General features: G+C 31.6%; 1 protein-coding gene and 1 long non-coding RNA gene across 2 annotated transcripts in view; both read left to right on the forward strand.

The window, feature by feature from the left end:
• Positions 1-151: 151 nt before the first annotated feature.
• On the forward strand, positions 152-4,007 carry LOC145933828 (uncharacterized). Its single transcript, XR_014424930.1, has 3 exons — positions 152-278; positions 1,254-2,140; positions 3,456-4,007. It is a non-coding gene; the product is annotated as an uncharacterized LOC145933828 (long non-coding RNA).
• A 12,424-nt stretch (positions 4,008-16,431) lies between these two features.
• The window catches only part of Snrnp-u1-70k (small ribonucleoprotein particle U1 subunit 70K), a 7,470-nt gene continuing 2,048 nt past the window's right edge, over positions 16,432-21,853 (forward strand). The window contains 6 exon segments of the mRNA XM_083033124.1: positions 16,432-16,679; positions 17,155-17,337; positions 17,450-17,512; positions 17,597-17,678; positions 18,045-18,089; positions 18,092-18,118. Of these exon segments, the coding sequence (XP_082889250.1) occupies positions 16,536-16,679; positions 17,155-17,337; positions 17,450-17,512; positions 17,597-17,678; positions 18,045-18,089; positions 18,092-18,118 (544 nt within the window). The 5' untranslated portion in view covers positions 16,432-16,535.

Raw genomic sequence — 21,853 nt, forward strand, 5'->3', positions numbered from 1 at the left:
AGAGAGAGAGAGAGAGAAGGGGAAGAAAGAGAGAGAAAAAGAAAGGAATAAAGAGAAGACGAAAGAAAACGGAGTGTGTGTGAGAGAGAGGAGGGGGAGAGAGAGGAGAAAAAGGAAGAAAAGGAGGAGGAGAGAGAGGGGGAAGGAGGGAGGGGAGAGAGAGAGAGAGAGAGAAAGACAAACTTTTGGTGAGGTCGATAGTTGTCCGAGTTGCTGAGAGAGACAGTTGTGTAACAAAGAAGTGAATCGAGTGCATTTCGTTGGCTTTCCTAAGCAAGGTGCGAACTCCTTGTTCGTATGATAAATCGATTACTATCGAACGTGTTCAAATTGTCAATGCAATTGTAACATCTTATTGTTAGTTCATATCTTAGGTTTTCGGTCACAATTCATAACTTATAAAAGTATTCAATTCGCCACTACGTAGTTAAATATATTGATACAATCGAAAAGTATATCAAGTATCAAGCAGTATCTCGCGAAGCATCGTGTACGCGTTCCTAAAACTTTCATGAAACACTGGCGCGAATGACCAGCCAACTGCACTTGACTCTCCTAGATGCAAGATAAATAGGTGCGGCTGCTTCCTATTAATAGCGGTCCGTTTACACGGTTTCGCTACGAGCGACCGAACTGGGCGCTCGCACACTATGTGTCAAGAATTTCCCGCGTCGTAAATTACCCATAATTGCGTTGGCGAACGCTGGTTGCAATGATAATTCATCTTTACGAGGAGACACACTCTCCAATTCTCTCATACAATTCTAATTTGTTTAATTCAATATTTTTTTATTTATTTATTTTTTCCTGAAACTAAGCGATTATATCAGAAAGGCATATACGTATAAGGATAATCGTCAGAATGATACGAAAGCTGGACATCATCATTACAAGACAATCCCTAAAGATAGGCTAAATGATTCTCAACCTATGAGGCGTGTCGCACTGGGGGGGGGGGGGGGGGGAGGCGAGATATTCGAAAGGGGGGCATAAAAAAATACAGATTAAAGAAAAAATCTATTTATTGAAAATTAAAACAAAAACATAATACCCTATGCATTCTGAAACATTCAACTTACAGCAATATGCAAATTCATATTGTGATTAAAATTATAATTTTCAATATGTTTAATCTCAACATTAACAAACAAAATTTGAAAAAATATATATATGTATATCGATATTGTGTGTAAAATTATAATAACTTTCAATAAGTCAATTTCCTATTTTTGTGCTGTCATTTTTATGTTTAGTGTCTCGACACAAGAATTGCAAAGAGAGCGCAACAAAAATTGATATTAAAAAAGGGAGCACACATAAAAGAAGAAACATTGAGAAACACTGGTTATGGCACTGGTAAAATGGTATAACAGACCAAGTCCTAAATTAAAAAGAAGGAAAAGAAGAAGAGGAAAACACATTATTTTATTATAATTTTATTTAATATATCAATACAAATTAAAATACAATACAGTATAATAAAATATTCTTTTCTTGTATAAAATTATTTAAAAAAAATTATATGTACAAATATACTTTTCCTGTCACATATAAAATATTCAAAAGTGTATTCCGTATTCCTCTTTTTTGTATATAATACACAGAATGCAACGAGTAACAACAACTCTTAAAGAGAAGCTAAATGATATAAACAGGACCAAGTTCTAAATTAAAAAAATAGAAGAAGATAATATTATTTTATTATAATTTTATTTAATATATTAATGCAATCTGAAATATATCTACAATGTCTATATATATTCTAATGGTAATGTTTTCCTTTCTTGTATAAAATTGTTTAAAAAAATGATCTGTACAAATATACTTTTTTTATCACGTAGAATATTTCGAAAGTGTTTTCTTCCTTTCTTGTATGTGATACACAGAATGAAACGAGTATAGAGTAACCTCCTTTCCATTTTTTCTTCTGCAAGTTTTGAGCATCCAACGAGAGTCGCTTCGAATCAGACAATATCAAACGTTCAAACAATAGCAAATGCGGTTAACGACAAGCTCCGGACAAAAAGATGAGAGCAACCGTTTTAAAACAAGCTTGATAAGAGAGAGAGGGATGGCACAGCGAGGCAAGGGGCGCGAATCTGTGAATCGTGGGTGAGGAAGGGGAAGGCGAATCCAGGGCGTAAGTATTGATCCCGCATCTCTGGGTTGACACATTTACCAAAAGATACCCGTGGTCTAGTTTTCGTTTGAGAAATAGCGAACGAGCTAGAGCAAAAAAAAACGAAATGATAAGTGATCGTCTATTGTATATATATATATACATAACGATTATATAACTTCATTAACAAAAGTTATTGGATTAATGAAATCTTTGTTTCAATTCGAGATATATTACATGTACGAATGCGTTCAGCACAAATATATTTTTAGAAAAAATAGTTATTTAAAAGAAAATATTTTTCTGTTGATTTTTCTTTAGACGCGGCAACATTATAGTCGCTATAAAAATACTCTGTCATTTCACAAAAATTCGTCTTTCCACAAAAAACTATGATATTTAAATAACAGATTTCTATATAGATACACCTAATTACAATTACAGTGAAAAATTGTTATTCTAAAGGGTACCGAGAAATATTTATCAGAAATGGATATATGTATACACTTCTTCTGAGTTCGTACATTAAGGAGTTCATATATCTCGTCAAACTGATGTTCGTTTACGAAAGTTTATTATTTTGATAGAAAAAAAATGAAATTTTTATGTACAAGAAAAATTTTGTTGCCGGTTTTGGGATCCCTGCCAAATAGGTCAGAGCTCGTATTGAGCTGGTGTATCGCGCTCTCTCTGACTTTGTTGTCCCTCGTCGTTCTTTCTCTCTCTCTGCTGAACGAAGATCTAGAACAATTCTAGAGCTAGGCACCTCCGCCAACAGAGACGAACTATAATGCCATCATCGCACCTATCGCACCTTATGTCATATTGCACTGTTGTATTATTCCGCAACATAATGCGATAGAATATGTCTATTAGACTGATTAATTACGCGGTCTCCGGTGTAATGGTATATCTAAATAAGAAAGCAGAAGAGAGAGAGAGAGAGAGAGAGAGAGAGAGAGAGAGAGAGAGAGAGAGAGAGAGAGAGAGAGAGAGAGAGAGAGAGAGAGAGAGAGAGAGAGAGAGAGAAAGAGGAAGGGAGAAAAAGAGGGAGGGGGAAAGAGAAAGGGAGGGAGAGAGAAAAGATAAAAAATTGAATTCTGAAAAAGCGAGAAAAATCGAAAATTATAACGAAAATAATAGTGAAGAAATTATATTGTATTTTGTTATAATATTTCGTTAACTCAAGATTTATAATATTAAAGATGAAGAGGAAGATTTTATAATCGCTAGAATCTAATTTTTCTCATTCGTGTTTATCGTTACTATATAACATCCTCTTCCCCTCTATACGCAGTATCCCTCGAATCTTCTATCATCTATTTTCTCCCTATAGTGCATTGTGTTATGCCAGGACGCGACATAGAGACACCAGGCCAGAATATACTGTTTGATCAATACTCCATCACAAGCATCGCGTCCTTCGTCTTTGTACACGTCGATGGAGCAAGGGAAAACAAAACGCGGGATGATAAAATGCGAACTGCCGGACGCGAGGTAGGATATATGATTAATGGCGGTAATGTGACAAGCTAGTCTTTTGATTGAATGAAAACTTTAACTTTTTGGAATAGAAGAATAAATTGTACACGAGAGAATCGTTTGGAAGCACAACAGTGATAATAATATTTAAAGTCTCTAATTTATGAAGTCGCGTTGATAAATGTTGAGAAAAGCTACGGTTGCTTTTGCTTCATCGAATATAACATGTGATATGGAACACGTGCCGAAAGGTCGATGCCCCTCTCTCTCTTATACCGGATTTTATTTGATTCTCTTCTTTCTTTCTCTCTCGTTCTTTCTGTCTCTCTCTTTTTCTCTCGTTCTCCCATGTATACCCACTCATTTGTATCTAAAATTCTATGTAGACATTTAATAAAATAAATATATTTTATCATGATGATACATATTAGAGAAATTTAGAAGGCCTTTAACAGAAACTTTGAATATATGATGAAGAAGTTTGACGGATCAATTGATATCGTTTCCTTTGTTTGCTCTATTACAATCACTAATTTGTTTTGGTACAATCACTGATATAATAATAATTATTATTATAGTAAAAGCAAATGATCTCATTCTTTATGTTTCATAATATGTATTAATTATGTATACATATAGCAGTAATAATTGAATATAATGAAAATCAATAATCAAATAGTATATTTATATGTATATATATTTTTTAAAATAATTTTCTGTAAAAAAGGTAGATATTATCATTAGAATATATATAGATATTATATATATTTTAGTTTGTATTCATATATTAAATAAAACACTTTGCTAAAGTTCTTCTTTTAAAATTATTCTAAGGGAGGTGAAAAGTTTGATTAATTCTTTGGAACTGTATATACAAAATAAAGTTAAATAATTTATCGGTTAAATAGAATATTTGTCGTATATATTTGTCATCTTTCTCCTAAAGAAAATACGAATGTTTCTTTCCTCGCGATAATCCGGAATTAGTCCATCAGTATATGAATATACGTTCAACTTTGATGTTCGTTGCACAATTTATGATGCCGTTATCAATATTTTCTAGAGAAATATCATGAATCAATTGCAATTGGTACAATTGCAATTGCGAATTTGCTAATGTTTATTTTAATTCGTCTCGCGAATGTTGAAGTCAACTATATAGCTATACCTTCTAACTTATAACTTGTATGCAAATTAAACTAGCCATCACGATAGGACCGCAAATATCGTGAAAGGAACAGCAGAAAGACACCGATCGCTCGCGTCAGATATTTCATAACTGTTGTCATTTCGCAAGAAAGGACAAATTTTCACTTTCCCATGCTTTCGTGATTTAAGAGTTCGTTGCGTCTACATATATCGTATAGCTCCAATTCCGATTTTCTTTCTCTCTCCACACATCATACATCTAAGATTGTAAAAAATGTATAAAAACATTAGCGTACCTATAAATTCCCTGCGTATAGAAAAAATAATCTAAATTTTAGAATTTTATATTTTTACAAGGACGTTCCGAAAGGGAATGGGAGAGAGGGGAGAAGGAGAGAGGGAGAAGGGAGGGGAGAGAGACGCGATTGAGACAAGTATATAGTTGAGAGAAGTCAATTTTCAATAGCGAGGTCGGGTCGATGAGGAAGGCTTGACCTAATGACCTGGAACTGCGCATGCCGGATAGTTTACGAAGTGCGACCTGGATATAGGTGTACGTTAGAAATCTGACCGGAATTAGATTTCTTCTAGCGCGTGTGCACATTAACAATAAGCTTTTTCTTTGTTAAGACCACAGCACAATAGAGAAAATATTAGGAATAGGAACAAATATTAAGAACGAGGTTCAATAGAAAAAGAATTAAGCATTAGGTTATATTGCATAATGCAAAAGTAGTGCGGACAATAAAAACAGGGAATAGAAAATATCCACTAAGAAGCAGATGGGTATTAGCAAATAGCAATAAATATTATTCTCTGCTTCTATTGGTGGATATTTTCTATTCCCTATTCCTATTGCCTATATTTTTGTTACCTAATACTTAATATTTATTCTTATTCCTAATATTTTCTCTATTGTGCTCTATTGTGGCCCTTAGCTTCGTCCGTCATTGGAAATAAGAGAAACGCGACTGTCGCATGTTATCCATACCCAGCATTGTTATCCTCTTGTCGTTAGATAAGGTTATGCCGATGTTAGATAAGACAAGATTTCTCGCGAATGTATTTGGCAAATACGTTATATTTTAAAATTCAGTTTTCTCCTCCGTGCGTTGCTGTATATTTAACTAGTTCTTGTGACATACAACACACAAACTGTACTCATACATCTCGTTTGTCCACTTTTACCAAGCGAACGAGCGGAAGAATCTCGAAACAGGTTGATGATCTAATCGATATATGATCTTTGCTCGATCGATTTTATAATCGTTAAACTGTGCTCGCGGGATTGCAACGCAATGACTACTACTTCAAGCAAGTTCACATTGGAGATTATGCGTTTATTGAATATTTAAAGAAAAATATCTTTGGATTTTTAAAGAAAAATATCTTTGAAAGTATTGTATTTCTTTGCATACAATTAACTTTCTAATAAATTAGAAATAAATCACATATCTAATGGAAATTGATTTGTTTGTTTCGCTTAAAAAAGATCAATTATGAGCAGTCGTAATTATATATATATAAATTGATGTTTTAGAACAGTTTATAAAGATCTCTTTGAAGATAAATCATAAGTTAATGCGTTTTTGAGCGGTGAATAAGTTTGAATTAAAGATAACAAATGAGTATGTGACACGTTACAAATATTGTTTCATTACATTCTGCAGTAAAAAGATTTCCGATCATTTTTTATTACATTAAACAATATAATGTATATAATATAATGTATATAAAAATTTTGTATATATAATCTCCATTTACGGGATTTTCTTTTGATAACAAATGTTTTGAATAATTTGGAGTCGAATTTTTCTTAATAAAAAATAGCGAAGTTATTATTTCTTTCGAATTTTTTCATCATGTATCTTTGTAATTAATACTTCAAGTTTGAAAATTCCATAAAATTGCACTTAAAATAAATTGAAGAATAGTTTTGTAATATTTTTGGCTCATTCTCAAAGTTTAAATTCTAAAAAAATCTTTTTTTTCGATTATTTATAAGACTGACATTATTGATATATAACAAAAATTACTGTTTTAACATTTTTGCTAAAAAAAAATCGACATTAAATTAAGAAAACAATCTATCATTAAGAGAGAATCTAATAATTTTGTGATATTTTGTAAGACGTTATGAAAGTAGTCTATGTATGTGCGTGCGAATTAGGAAAATCCATTTTACAAATGAATTTTGAATGATTCTTTTAGCGATGTTGATGTATATATAAGGCGTGTGAAACTGTCAATCTTGAGTAATATGACTTTCGCTGACTAATTGGAATTTAGTTGAACGTGCATAATTTTTTGTTATTGCGTGTGTCCCAAGTTCCTTTTTTCATATCGAAAAGATATAATAGAATATACAAGTCTCGATTTTAGCATGTATGGGACGTCGACGATTGATCGTCTTCCTTATCTAACAATAAGTTACGTGTATTTGATTGTGTCCTCGATCGATCCCTCGATTACGTAAGAAACTCTCATTAGGTGCTCACAGGTGCGTAGGAGCGAAGGTCGCGTTGCTACATTTGAAAGTGATGGTGACCTTTCTGAAAAAGCTATCTCTTACAATTCGACAAAAAACCTGCTTGCTATACCACAGACTTATATACACCGCGGTCATAAAATCCACTATTTCAGTTTCTATTTCATAAAATTCAATAATTTTTGATGAGCGAACAAGCAGCAAAAATTATTTTAAGATTTTTTGACTATATCTCACCTTATATTATAGCAATATTTTATTCCAAGTTATACAGTTATATTTTTGACCGTTGTAGTAAAAATATATTTTTTGACTTTTTATTAAATTTATGTAAATATTAATTATTTATATATCTTATCTAATTTATGTTATTACGGATCCAAAATAATAAAATTTCGAATCTTATGTGTAATTATTTTTTAGAACAATATAAATTTTTACATATAAAATAATATGTAATACACAAAAAGATAGCATCTTTTGCGCGTGCATCAATGTATATGTAAAATGATATACTCTTAGAATGTAAGGTGACCATAAGGAGAGAAGAAAAAAAGAGAATTAAAGAATTAAAGGATTAAAGTTTGTAACTGTATATATACAGGGTGTTTCCCTAAACTGGTGATAAAGATTTTAATGACAAATCTTCTTTGTAACATGTCAAGACGAAAATTCTAATACAAAAATATCGAGGCCATAATATTTTTCAAATAGGAAAAGTTTAAAGATTACGAATGACAGGGCTAGAATTTTGCGCTAAAAATATATTACACAACACCGTAATATGCACACAGAGAGCAATACTCCGACAATGCGCGCGCGCTTTCTCTTACGCATCGGCGATCTTTCGAACGTGCGTACATTCGTTCAAAAGTTCGGTGAGGGGAACACAGGCCGCTGATGATAGAACCTAGGCAAAAGGGGACTAGAAGAAGAGAACCCGGGTCGACAACCTCTGCACGTGGAACCGTTCGAAAGTAGGCCATGCCGTGACATCACGCAAACGCAAGATGGCCGACGCATCGCTAGAAAACCGGCACGTTCTCATAGCGCCCTCCTCGAAGATAGGCTTTTGTCACTCTGGCACACTCTCGTATCGGCGCGCACAGCATCGCGTGTTGCGCGGTTGCACGCATATGTGCATGTGACGGAGTGTGTTACGCTCTTCGGTTCCTATATAGACTAGGCGTTTGAAACGATTAGAAACTTGGTGAGTCCGTTGTCGTCCTTGGACGGGTGCGGACGTGTTTGGGCGCGTTTTTACGTGAATCATCTATTTCTATTTGAAGCTTATTTTTGAGATCAGGTCAGGTCTTTAGTACCTGACAACAAGTACTTCTGGCTGGCAAGCATAGACCTTTTTTAGTAGTTAGCAAAGGCCATTAAACTATAGAAGAAGAAGAAGAAACTTGGTGCCGCGCATGCCACGATCCGATATCTGATGCTCACGAGTTGTCTCGCCGAACATGGCGATTATGAAATTATTGTGAAAGTTGGCTCGTATAATAATAAATAATATAATAACCAGTACTAAATTATGGGCCTTTTAACGAGCAAAAAAACATTATGTTGATATGTAATGAACATTCTTTATATTCCAAGTAGAATTACAACTTATTGTTAGAAGGTGGGACGTTTCGAACACATACTTATGTCTTCTTCAGCTGCTAATTTGATTATTACAAATATATAATTAAAGTGATTAAAAAATATTTTGAACAAATTAAACACTAATATTTGCTTTAACGTAAAAGTTGTTGATTTAGTCATTGTCCTAAATACTTGTAATTATACGGATGCATACATTGTCATGGTGATGAGTTCATGGTTTTCTCAAGTTATTATGTCACAAGTGTAAAAAACGATGTTATATTATGAAATTTTAAATAAAAAATAAACTAAGTCAATAATAAAATGTGCTGTTAACACGTTAAAACTAATTTAAAAATAACGTTATAAATAATTTTATTGTTCCTTATCGAAATGTAAGTCAGACAATGATGATATTATCTTTCGTGAGGCGGTATTCATATATACGTCAGACGACGTCAGAGACCAAGAGATGGACGTTAATATTATGATTTATATGTTTTGTTACGGATTGAATTGAGTAATGGAAAGTACGAAGAATCTAAATATTCACTATCTTCTGTTTAGTCCATTTTTTGTTGTTTTATAAAAATAGTTTCAGATATTAACCTTTTGCAATAATTAGTTTCAAGATCTAGAATTTTTACATTTCCCAATCAATATCATGCTTATGTTCGATGATATGTTGTGTAATTACGGAATGTTTTGACTCATTCTGTTTTATATTTGTCATATGTTCCCGAATTCTGGTTTGCAACTGTCTCTTGGTCTGTCCCACATATGACGCCGAACAATCTTTACAATGGCGATTATGCTTGCCGAGTGACAGATTTATTTAAATTTTATGATTTTACGATTGTTTTCATCTTACGCATAGGTATCTGATAACAAGATTGATGAGTGAACAAGTTACTCATTTACGCAGGGCTATTCGCAGATATATACAATACATGGCTGTTTGTTTTCTTTCTTCATCGTGTGTTGGAGCTTTCCAGCAAGAAAACATAAGTAGACACTATATCATGCAATTGACTGTCGAAAAGAGAATTTTTCAAGTTCCAAGAAAATAGAAAATTTTTCTATTTGATAATCAATCGTGTGATATTGTGTGTATATATATATTTCTGTGTTCTTATTGGAAAATTTTCCCGGAAATTGCTTCTTGTACAAGTCACTGCGTAAAATCTTGATTCGCCTAATCAATCGTCAATGTCATCGAGGACAAATGCATTTCGTTATTCATTTGACGATGCGTGTATGTATGTATGTATGTATATAAACGAACGTAGGAATGCGTGGAAATATTCGCATTGAATATCTGCGCATTGCGATATATATAAGCAATGTTCAAAAGATATCGTTCAAAAAATTATTTAATAATTATTTAATAATTATTTTATTTCCTTAAGGGAACATAATGAAAATTAATATCGAAGTCCGCGAACATTTCGGCCTATCTTTGGACCTTCAGTGCAAACAAAATAAAAAGAACTGATTTAAGATTTAGACACTTGTGATCAAAATTTCGGTATGGCACAAGTTGAAAGAACGCAAACCTTTTTCTTCTAGGCACGATGAGTCTCTCCTAAGTTATTAGACCACAGATGAGGTGTACTATATATTTAACATTCAATTATCATTCAATTTTATAAATCTTTTGATTATCGATTTATCAATAACAGAAAATAAAATATCGCTTCGATATCATAAACGACTGAAAATAATGATATTTCAATGAATTTTAAATTTTAAGATTGTATAAATATATTGCTTTATATATGTATGTACATATATATACAGGGTGTCCCACCAAAAGTGGCCACCCCCTTTTATCTTTTAAACTAAAAGAGTTAGACCATAACAAATATATATCAAATTAAACGGTTCAAACTGAATTGTAAGCAAACTCTATTGTAAGCAACCACTATGCTCCTGTATATATATATTACATATATACATATACAGAATGTTTTAAAATTCCATTGAATATCGTTTTAACAAACGCTTTGGCAAATTTGAAGTCAATTTTTCCTCAACGAAAGTATCGAGAGAGGTCATAATTTATTGCAAGTTTTAAATTTAAAAAAATTCCATATTTTTGTATAACTCAAATTAAAATTCTGTCAAATTTCCTCTGAAATTGCATTAAAGAATGTAAATGTTTTATTATCTTTTTTATTTCATACATAAAAAATTTAGTTAGTGAAAAAAAAATTTTTTTAATCATTTATAACTCGAAAGTTATTGATCTACCTTTTCTAAGTAAGTAAATAAAATTGTTTTTAATTTAGTTAGAAGATCTGCCATTAAAAGGCTAATCCAGTGATTTTACAATACTTATTTGTACACACACATACAAAATATGAAATGTATATGTTACAAAACAGAATTTATAGAAAAACTGTCAAATAAACTTCTTGTTGAGATGAAGGAATTCTAAATTTCAATCTTTCGATATTTCTGTACATTTCCATTGCAGCACATTCCATATATATTATTTTTGGAACCGCCCTGTAAAAATGCGTGCGGCGCATGGAAGATAGCATAGCAGGCGTGTTCTTTATTCGGCACGCGTACGGCTGCGGGAATGCGTCGTTGTAGCACGTATCGCGAAATTGCGGTCGAATTCGATGTGCATTATATTTTAGCAAATTCTCTGGAGCACTTATCAAAATACGTGCACCGCTCGCCTCTACATTCTAATTACGCATAATGCGCGTGTGTTTTTCTAATTTATTCCTAAATATTTGTCATAGTGTCGTAGAAATATTGTTACAATTGCACACATATGATGTGATTACTGCGATATATTTCGAATTACATATTTTTGATCAAATATAATTAATAATTAGTTACATTAAAATGTAAAGTGGTTTCCTTATATTCGATAAGCCGGATGGTTCTGGTTAATAAAAGAGCCAGCTAGCAGGCGAGTCTTGGGTAACAGGTAGCGGAAATATATTGCTGTCGAAAGCGACTGTAATTACATATAATGATAGCGCTTACGTAATGTATATTTAAGTCAAGCGGTGTGGTCGACGGCGTTACGAAAATTCAAAGGAAACGATACCTGTCTTCGCCGTTGTTACATGATTTAGCACAAATGGCATTGAAATTGCGTAATGCCCTTTGTATTCTCTTATGCAAAATCTGAATATAATTATATATACATCGTGCAAGCATTATGTGTGAAGATGCCAATTATTAATAAAATTTAATAAAAAATAATTTTTGCTATTTGTTTTTTAAAGCGGTATCTTTGCTCGAAACTTAATTTTCAAAGTTAATTATATATATGTACACGTGTATACACACATACAGGTAGTCCTATTTTAAATAAATGCATTGCTATTTTTTTGAAGACCCAAGGTTTTCATCGAAAAATGTTTCATACAAAAGTTGTAGGATTTTGAGGAGGATGTCTTTTATCGTAAGCAGAGTCTTATTTGAGGTAAAAGCATTTTTGAGATTTCAAGGTCATTATTATACTTTTTTAAACGAACTATCATAATATTTTTAATTCACCTATAAATCGATTCCTCGTAATATTTGGCGTAAAAAATTGTTAAAGTGGAATAGTCGAAAAATGAATAGTTTACGAGATATTTATCCTTTTCTCTGACATATTTTTGACATAAAATATAAAATATCTCGTAAAATATACTCATTTCTCGATAATCATACTTTAATAATTTTCTGCATAGAATAATAAGATAAATCAATTTGTATAAAAAAAAAACATACTCTTGCATTTAAAAAATTGTAATTTGTAATGTGCAATTGTACATACTTTTTCTTAAATAACTATTTTTTTTACAAATTCTACAATTTATTTTATGAAAATATGGCTGATAAAGAAGGTTAAAATAAGTTGCTGTTTCGCAATTTACTCGTTCGATGGTAGCACAAGTTAAACTCTTTTTTTTTGCCAGTGTTGTGCTTAGATGATTTTAAAATTAGCTAGATAAAGATGAAATGAAAATATGTAAATTCATCTTAGATAAGATAACGATAATTTTGTTTTAAATATATCTAGATAAAAGATAAAATTATATGGCAATTTATCTAGATAACTTCTATCTTATAAGTGTTTATTGCTTACTGCTTAAGGGGATCCTAGTCGGATCCTAAAGTTAGTTCTGTCGGTACGGCAGAACCAACTTTATTATTTTGGGATATCTTTTTATTGACTATACAGATCAATAAATCCTTTTCCACGATTAAAGTACTTATAAAAACGGACCGCGTTAGCTATAATTCCATATATAAATCATATAAAAATCAAAAATTACAGTTTTGTTATCGGCTTCTTTCATGTCAGCTCGTAACAATACTTATTTAATAAAAATAGTTCTGCAGTTTATCTGTGCATAAAATATAGTATACGCGATAGGGTTAACATGAAGAAATATTAGTAAACAATAAAAAGTGAGATTGCAAGTCTAATAAAAAAGTTAAATATTAAAAACATTTTCACGCATATGTGTGCATACGTGCATATGTTGGATATGTGTGGTGCTAACCTATCGTGTGTATATGTGTATACGTGTATATGTTTGGATATGTGTGGTGCTAACCTATCGGAGTTCGACCATCCGACTAGGATCCCCTTAAGGGTCGGCAGGAGACATGGTGGAGACCTCCAGCGGCCGGCCGGGCACTACGGATTCGTATATTCCAAATTTTAGCCAAAATACTGAATGAATCTCATTAAATTTACGATATTCTTAATCAGTAAGCTCGACTGTAATCCACCAAAGAGCTATTTTATTAAAAAAAGGTGAAAATAAAATTTTTTAATAAACTTGGGGAAATGTGTAATTAGCAACGGGTAAGGTTGGGTTAGCCGCGAGTCCGTATTTAATTTATTATAAATTTTTAAGAGCAAAAATGCAAAATCGGGCTCTTTAGCGGATTGCATTATTATATAAAGAATATATTTAAAAAAAAATCACGAAGCTATGTCACTTATTTGATGAGAAATCTGGACGATACGGTTCTCACTAGATCTAAGGAGCAGGGGAAATTTCCGTGGTAACATACTGACAGCTTGACAAGGAGAGAGTATCATTCTGTCTTTGTCTCTCTTGCATTGCATATGTGTAGCGTTCATGTAGGAACACACACTAATACGTTGAGCACACGGATGCGATTATTGAGAGATAATGTAATAATAATAATAATGTAATAATTATGCACTTCAAATTATAGAATAATATACATACATACATACATACATATAAATATATGTACACACGCACACGCACACACACACACACACACACACACACACACACACACACACACACACACACACACACACACACACACATATAGATATAAAAAAAATATTTTTTATGTATAAAATAACATGAAATAAATATACACGTACGGATAAAATATAAAATATTTATTTTGAATAGTATAAGTAATAATATGTAATAATAACACATATTATATTTAATACATATAATGATAAATGTAATTTAAATAAATTTTAAATGAATAAATATTATGCCGACAATATTAAGTACAAGATGTTCAGTCTGTGCCATATAAAAGCTCAACGCTTCCATCAATAATTAATAGTCCAATGAATATAGTAATCAACAATTATTTTTATATAAAATTGTATATTTGAATATATAAAAATAATTGTTGATTACTATATTCATTGGACTATTAATTATTGATGGAAGCTTGAGCTTTTAACATATATGGCACAGACTGAACATCTTGTACTTAATATTGTCTGCATAATATTTATTCATTACTTATTTATAAAATATAAAATATAAGTATATACACACACACACACACACACACACACACACACACACACACACACACACACACACACACACACACACACACACACACACACACACACACACACACACACACACACACACACACACACACACACACACACACACACACACACACACACACACACACACACACACACACACACACACACACACACACACACAAACACACACATACACACACATATATATATGTATATGTGTATATATATATATATATATATATATATATATATATATATATATATATGACTGACAATAAGTATTATCTTGATTTTTTTCGATTATATTGATGTGTAAATAATATATGATAGAATATATGATAAATATATGAGAAAAGAATATATGATAAATAAATAAATAGAATATATAAATAAAATATAAATAATTATTAATTAACATATAATTAATAAAATAATTTTTCATTCATTTTTTTATATAATTATTGATTAACATTTAATTAATACAGTGAGTTATAAACAATTATTCGTTTTTTTTCATAATTCTATCAGTAAAATGTATTTTCTATCAGTATACATACTTCTTTTATTAATAAATATTTTAGAGAAAATAAAACTGTTATTAATATTTAGAATAATAGTTTAAAATAATAATAAGGTACGCACCTATTACTTGTGCTAGCTCTTAGGGCCTGAGCAGAATAGCTGACTTACAAGATTTGAGACAAAAGACAGTATTGTGCGTTACTTAAGACAAAGATTTAAAACAAAAAACATTGTCTCAAATCTTATAAGTCAGCTATTCTGCTCAGGCCCTTAATTCGATTATTGCTGAGACAGCGCAAACATGATCCGATTAGTCTAGGGGATTTTTTGACATGAACCGATTGAATACCACTGCTCGGTCCGATCAGAGATCCGATTAGTCGTAAACACCCATATAATACATATTTTTATTATCTATATAAATATAAGATGACACCAAAATTTGATCTAGATGATCATTTTATTTAAATAACAGCAAACACTGGCTCTTGTTAAGTTTAAATTTTTATTAATTGTAAGCATTATTTCTAAAGATTTTTGAAAGTGTCTCAATGTCAGCTGCAAGAATCTGCTATCAAAAATAGGGCATTCCAAAAATATCCTATTTAAAAAAAATAAAATAATTAAAAAAAATAAAATATGTAGCTTTGACAAATTGATTTTTAGATCAATTTTTGTCTGAAACATATGAAACATTTTTTTCTAAAATTAAATTTTAAAAAAAATTTGAAGGAGAGTAATTGCTTAAAATATGAGAGCGTATATCTTAGAAATTATTGAAAAAAGATTTGAGGATTAACGATATATCACAAATAATTAAAAATTTTGTTATTAGAAAACTATTATTATATATATGATTTATGCTCAGAATAATGCGAAATGATATTTTATGAGAGACAGTTCCGAATCGTAAATAAACTTTAATAAAAATTTAATGAAATGATAAAAATATGGAGTATAATTAAGAAACAGTGATATTATCGATTGGTTCAATATTATCACCTTAGATATTTATATGTATATATACATCCTATAATTATTTGCAAGAATGTGTATTTTAATTTTACAATTAAAAATTATTTTATAAGTATAAAAATTATTTTATACTTAAAATTATTTTATAAGTATATATTTTCGTGAACTCTGTTTCCATCTGTTGGTAAAAACAGATGGTAAAAGGAAGAAGATGCTATGGACATCTGCTATTGAATTCAACAATTGGAGCGTAATGGATGCCGGACTATAATATCGACAACGCTTGCAGCAGTAGATAGAGAGCATAGAGAGCTAATGTGGCTGCCATTTTATGGAATGTAGTCGTGATTCATTTAGTGTGAAAGGAAATTGATATTTAATTCTTAGATCCTTTTAGAATGACGCAGTTTTTGCCACCAAATTTGTTGGCGTTGTTTGCGCCACGTGACTCGATTCCGTATCTGCCACCGGCCAACAAACTTCCACATGAGAAGAAGAACGGCGGTTACGTCGGCGTCGGATGCTTCCTCAAGTATTTCGAGGTATTGGGCGACACATTACGTTACATTCAGTAACTTTCATCCTGAATGCGAAATTACGTCTCGTGTACTCTTTTCACATAAATTTATTACTCCTTTAACTCGTCCCGTATATCTCAAATTCTCTTCTCACTTTGGATTCTGATGTAATTCTTTAAAAACAAGAGAAAAAGAGATCGCATTAAGATATATTCTAAATTACTCAATTATATATTTCCTTAATAGCATGCATTTCTTTTAGTGTAAACTATAAGAAACGATCTTTTTTGGGTTTCTTGATTTTAATTTTCCCTTTGTAAGAAATATGTAGTGGATATTGAGTTACTGAATTATGACTAATTTAGAATCTGTTTATCTTTATGTTATTATGTTAAGACTTTTTTCTTATTTGTGAGTTAAGTTTTATTGAATTTCTGATTCTATATTTTATTATGTATATATTCAGTGTTTTAAAAGCAAAGTAATATTTTTTTCATAGGATCCTAAGGATACACCACCACCACTGCGTGTAGAGACTCGAGAGGAACGTCTGGAACGTAGAAGAAGGGAGCGTGCAGAGCAAGTTGCGTATAAGCTCGAACAAGAAATTGCAGTGTGGGATCCAGCTGGCATTGCCAATGTAACAGCGGATCCCTTTAAGACCCTTTTTGTAGCTCGAATCGTAAGTTTTATTTCTATGAATATTATTATGTGTTATTAAGCAAATATATGATTGAATAATTATATCATAATATAAAATATATCATAATATAATCTTTTTCTTGTTTTTACAGAATTATGATACATCAGAATCCAAATTGAGAAGAGAATTTGAGGTATATGGACCAGTAAAAAAGGTAAACGTACATGTGTGTGTTTTTACTGTAATAATCTAATAAAAATAGTAAAGACTCACATCTCAATATTGTTTTTTTTTGCAGATTGTAGTAACACATAATACAATTAATGGCAAACCTAGAGGATATGCATTCATTGAGTATGAGCACGAAAGAGATATGCACTGTAAGTAACAACTTAGAAAGGTAAAAAAAAGAGAAAAAAAAAAAGAAAAAGAATAAGTTATCGCGAAGCTCAATGAGCCCCGTATAGTCTGGAATTTCATCTTACTTAGCGTCACTTCCAGCTAGATATAGTGGGGACAGGGCTATAGAGTTAGGCTATCCATTTTTATTGGTACTTATAAACAGACGATATCGTCTAGGGGGGGGGTTCCTCACCGCCATACGCACACCTATGCAGGAATACCGTTTGTAAATATGCATAAATATGGTAAAAGCGAAAAACGTACGAACGAACAAACAAACAAATGACGTGAACGTTTATTGGCTATCTTTGATTAATACAGTTTTTATCTTGTTCTTGGTACAGCGTGGTGGCCGCTGCCGGCAACTAGTGCCGTTCACTATTCCATGCAAAATCCCTGAACCTGCCTGATAAGATAGGTTTGTATGTGTGGTAAGATCCAACATACAACAACGTTTGTTAGCGTCTTACTTGTTTACCCTATTTATCGTGTTTGATTTTTTATCGAGCGATGCGTGGTCTCGGTCGAAATAATAACGGACGTACGTGATAACATCCGCCACGCTCTTTACGGGTCCTTTCAATTCGAATTTTCGACTCATACATACACGATCGGACAGTTTTTTTTTTTCTTTTAGAATATGTCTCGTTAATTAAATCCTTCGTAGATTTTCTAAAATATCGCGGTATCGCATAAAGACCCGTAGAATCTATGAATTTCAAGATTCGTGAACGTTAGTATTTACGTTAGAATCGCGTGAAAGTTAGCATTCTACATTGAAATTGATTGCTGGGCTTTTTTAGGATGAAGGTTCAGGGACATACTCTACTCGTGTACTCGTTTGTACGAATAAACACAGCGAATATACATAGATACAAGCATCTTGCACAAACATTTTTCTCCATATTCTCTTCCATATGAATATCAGAATAATCTTATATCTGGGACGATTGTAATTCTGTGGTTGAAGATGGAATGATTAAGATTTTATGAATAAGGCATTTTCTACTAGGCCTTGTGTCATAAAATGGCATTAGTTTTTTTTAATTCTGCATTAATATTCTAAAATAGGATAAATTTTTATCCTACAGTATGAATTGTTGCACATTTGTAAGAAACATGCAATTAGTTTATACTTCTTTCGATAAAACTTGCGAAAAGATTACATTTCTCACCGATTATTTTGATTTTTACATATAGGGAGCTTTCCAGCAAGAAACACATACATAAATACAATATCACACGATTGGTTATTAATAGAAAACTTTTGGAGACAAAAAATTTTCTATTAGATAGCCAATCACAATAGAATTCTGAATCACACGCATGCACCTGAAATCACGTTGCGAACTTTTCTGATTTTTGAGATATATTCACTTTAAATTTTCCATTTTTTAAACTTAAAAACAACTTTTGCGGGGACATAGAACTTTTGCATAACGCATAAGGCATAATGTACAACGTAATTGGCAACGCAAAAACTCGTGCGTTATGTTAAGGCTTATATTCTAACCTCAAAATTGTTTGGATATCGAATGACACCAAAGTGAAAAACAGTTGTCTTAAATTACCTTGGGATTAAAAAATGTAGTGAAATATGTATTATTTTGATCCCGTATAAATATCACATCTCCGTATAAATATCACAATTTGCATATAAATCAGGGTTTGACTAAGTGGGCCCAACCCAATAAAACCAACCCGGTGGGTTTTATTGGGTTAAACCCACTTTAAAAAACTTACTTAAAAACCCATTTATAAAACCCATCCAAAAATGCTAAAAATTTAATAATATTATAAATGAAGTCTATACAGTGTATAGACTATAGACTATAGACTATGTATTATATACGTCTATTACATTAATAAAAAAAAAATTAAATAAAAATTAATTCATATAATAAGGAATTGTGCCAATTAAATAGCCAATTTTCTTAATCATTAGCGAATTATAAAAAATAAAATTTAAAAAATTAAAAAACCCAACAAAATCCCAAAAAACTCAATAAAACCCCAAAAAACCCAATAAACTCAAAAAAACCCGGTTAAAAAAAAACCCACTGGGCTGGGCTTTTTAAAAAAAACCCGGGTTTTTTCAAACCCTGATATAAATATATACGCACACGTACATATATTAAGTACTCAAGTACTCTTGATCTAAAGAAGAGAAGTATTTCTTAACAATCAGAAACAGAAATCATAGCAATGATGGTCATATCTCAAAAACTAGGAGAGTCCGCAATGTAACTCAAAGTACATATAGTTCAGAATTCTATGCACATGTACATATAATTCAGAATTCCATCTTATAATATATGTGAAAATTAAAGGACTCAATGAGGTGTGTAACTTTTTCGCAAGTTTTACCTTTTTTTTATCGGATGTATTTTTAAAAAGTTTATCTGTGTTCATTCTATCTTACTAGAAATTTTTGAAAATATTAATAAAATAGGCTCGAAAGTGTCGTTAAAGACTATCGAAACTAAATTGATCTGAGAAAACTGTGCTATGCATAATACTTTATTAATATACATACATATTTTTCGGTTTAAATATGTAAAAGCAAAAAAAATTAATAGATTTAGTAGATTTAGATAAAATTTCGAAAATAAGGAATGCAGAATATGAAAAATATATGATAAGATTAGTTGTTTAAATTTTAAATGTTCTTATGTTTTTTATAAGATCCGATCTCATTATGTCCGGAAAAAAAGTAATTCAAAATAACACACAAGTCCTTAAACATATCAATTTCGATATAGAATACTAATTTTTTTTTTATACTCGACATCGGTTTCTTTGTTTTAGTTTTTGTAATGTTTTTCGCGCGAAACGTAATCGGATAACGTGCACGCAACACTTGGCGGATTATAGAATCTCTGGATCATCAAATCTTTAGATTGTATGACTCTTGGGTTTAAAATTTTCGGATTTCGCGAGATATCCGAGAAATTTAGATTTGGAGGACTTCAATCTCAAAAGGTTTGATCCTCGGATTTATAATCGACCGCGACGCGACAAATGAATAAATAAAACACTTCTTCCCCTTCTAAAGTCAGGGAGATCTTAAAGATTATTGAAAGCGAACAGTATCTTTCTTGAGATACTTGTGTTTATAACATTATGCTAAATGTAACTTAATACTAGTTCACACTGTAACACACGTATCAATAAGTAATATACGAAATGCGCACGGTTTGATCGTAAGTACGAATGAAAATGAAAGCGCACCAGGTAAACGCAATGATAAACCTCTTCGGAGAACCTCTTGAACGAACGAACGAACGAACTTATGAAGACTGGGCATCTTCGCAATGAGTAGTCTCCTCGCGAGTATCTTACATGTGTTCATTTCATGATTAAACCCGTACCTCTTACCGCTTTGTGTTAACTTCCGTACGTAAGTAGCCGCGGTAGGTATTTTTTGTATTTGCTATACTTTTTTTGGATCTTATAAACAAGTAGATTTAAGCCATTCTAAAGAAAATCAGGAGTGTCTCTTGCTTTCGATCGTCGCATAGTCGCAGCTTACGGCTTGTGATGCGATTTCGTTTTACATCGTGAAATGCGATATAGTAAACTTAATAGACATAAAGTTTCAAAGTTTTAGGAGTACCGCAATATATTTCTTTTAGGATCTTCAGAATAATGATAATAATTGCTAAAAGAAAGATTCTAATTCTTTGCTCGATAAAAACTGTGCGGTGATGAAGTTTCTTTCTTATTCTTCTTTGTTCAAAAAAAGAATCTAATTCTTAAATATTATTTCACACATTTTATACAAAGAATTAATTTCAAGTAATATTTCAATTTTTTTTTAATTTTGAAGTGTGTCTGTTTCGTGAGGATAATTTTTTTTTGTAATTTATATAAATATAACGTTCTCCATGCTAACATCAAATACCAAATATTTTTCTGCATTTTACATTGATAAAACGACACATGCCGGCAAAGCGGATGTGCGCGATCGGCTGCAACTCGTGTCACCAACCTCGAAATCACATCTGAGTAACAAATACTTCAATTCAGCAGTTCAATACAATCGATCATTGAGTTGGTTGATGTTATAGCGATAACAGCAGTGGTGATTAAAAGATGCAGATATTTTCTCAGTATTTTCTGACAAGAGTACTCTGCGTTGATACCACTGCTT

The sequence above is a fragment of the Prenolepis imparis genome, unplaced genomic scaffold (assembly GCF_030444845.1).
Source record: "Prenolepis imparis isolate NDT839.2.m4 unplaced genomic scaffold, iyPreImpa1.0 SCAF_3, whole genome shotgun sequence".
NCBI lineage: Eukaryota > Metazoa > Arthropoda > Insecta > Hymenoptera > Formicidae > Prenolepis > Prenolepis imparis.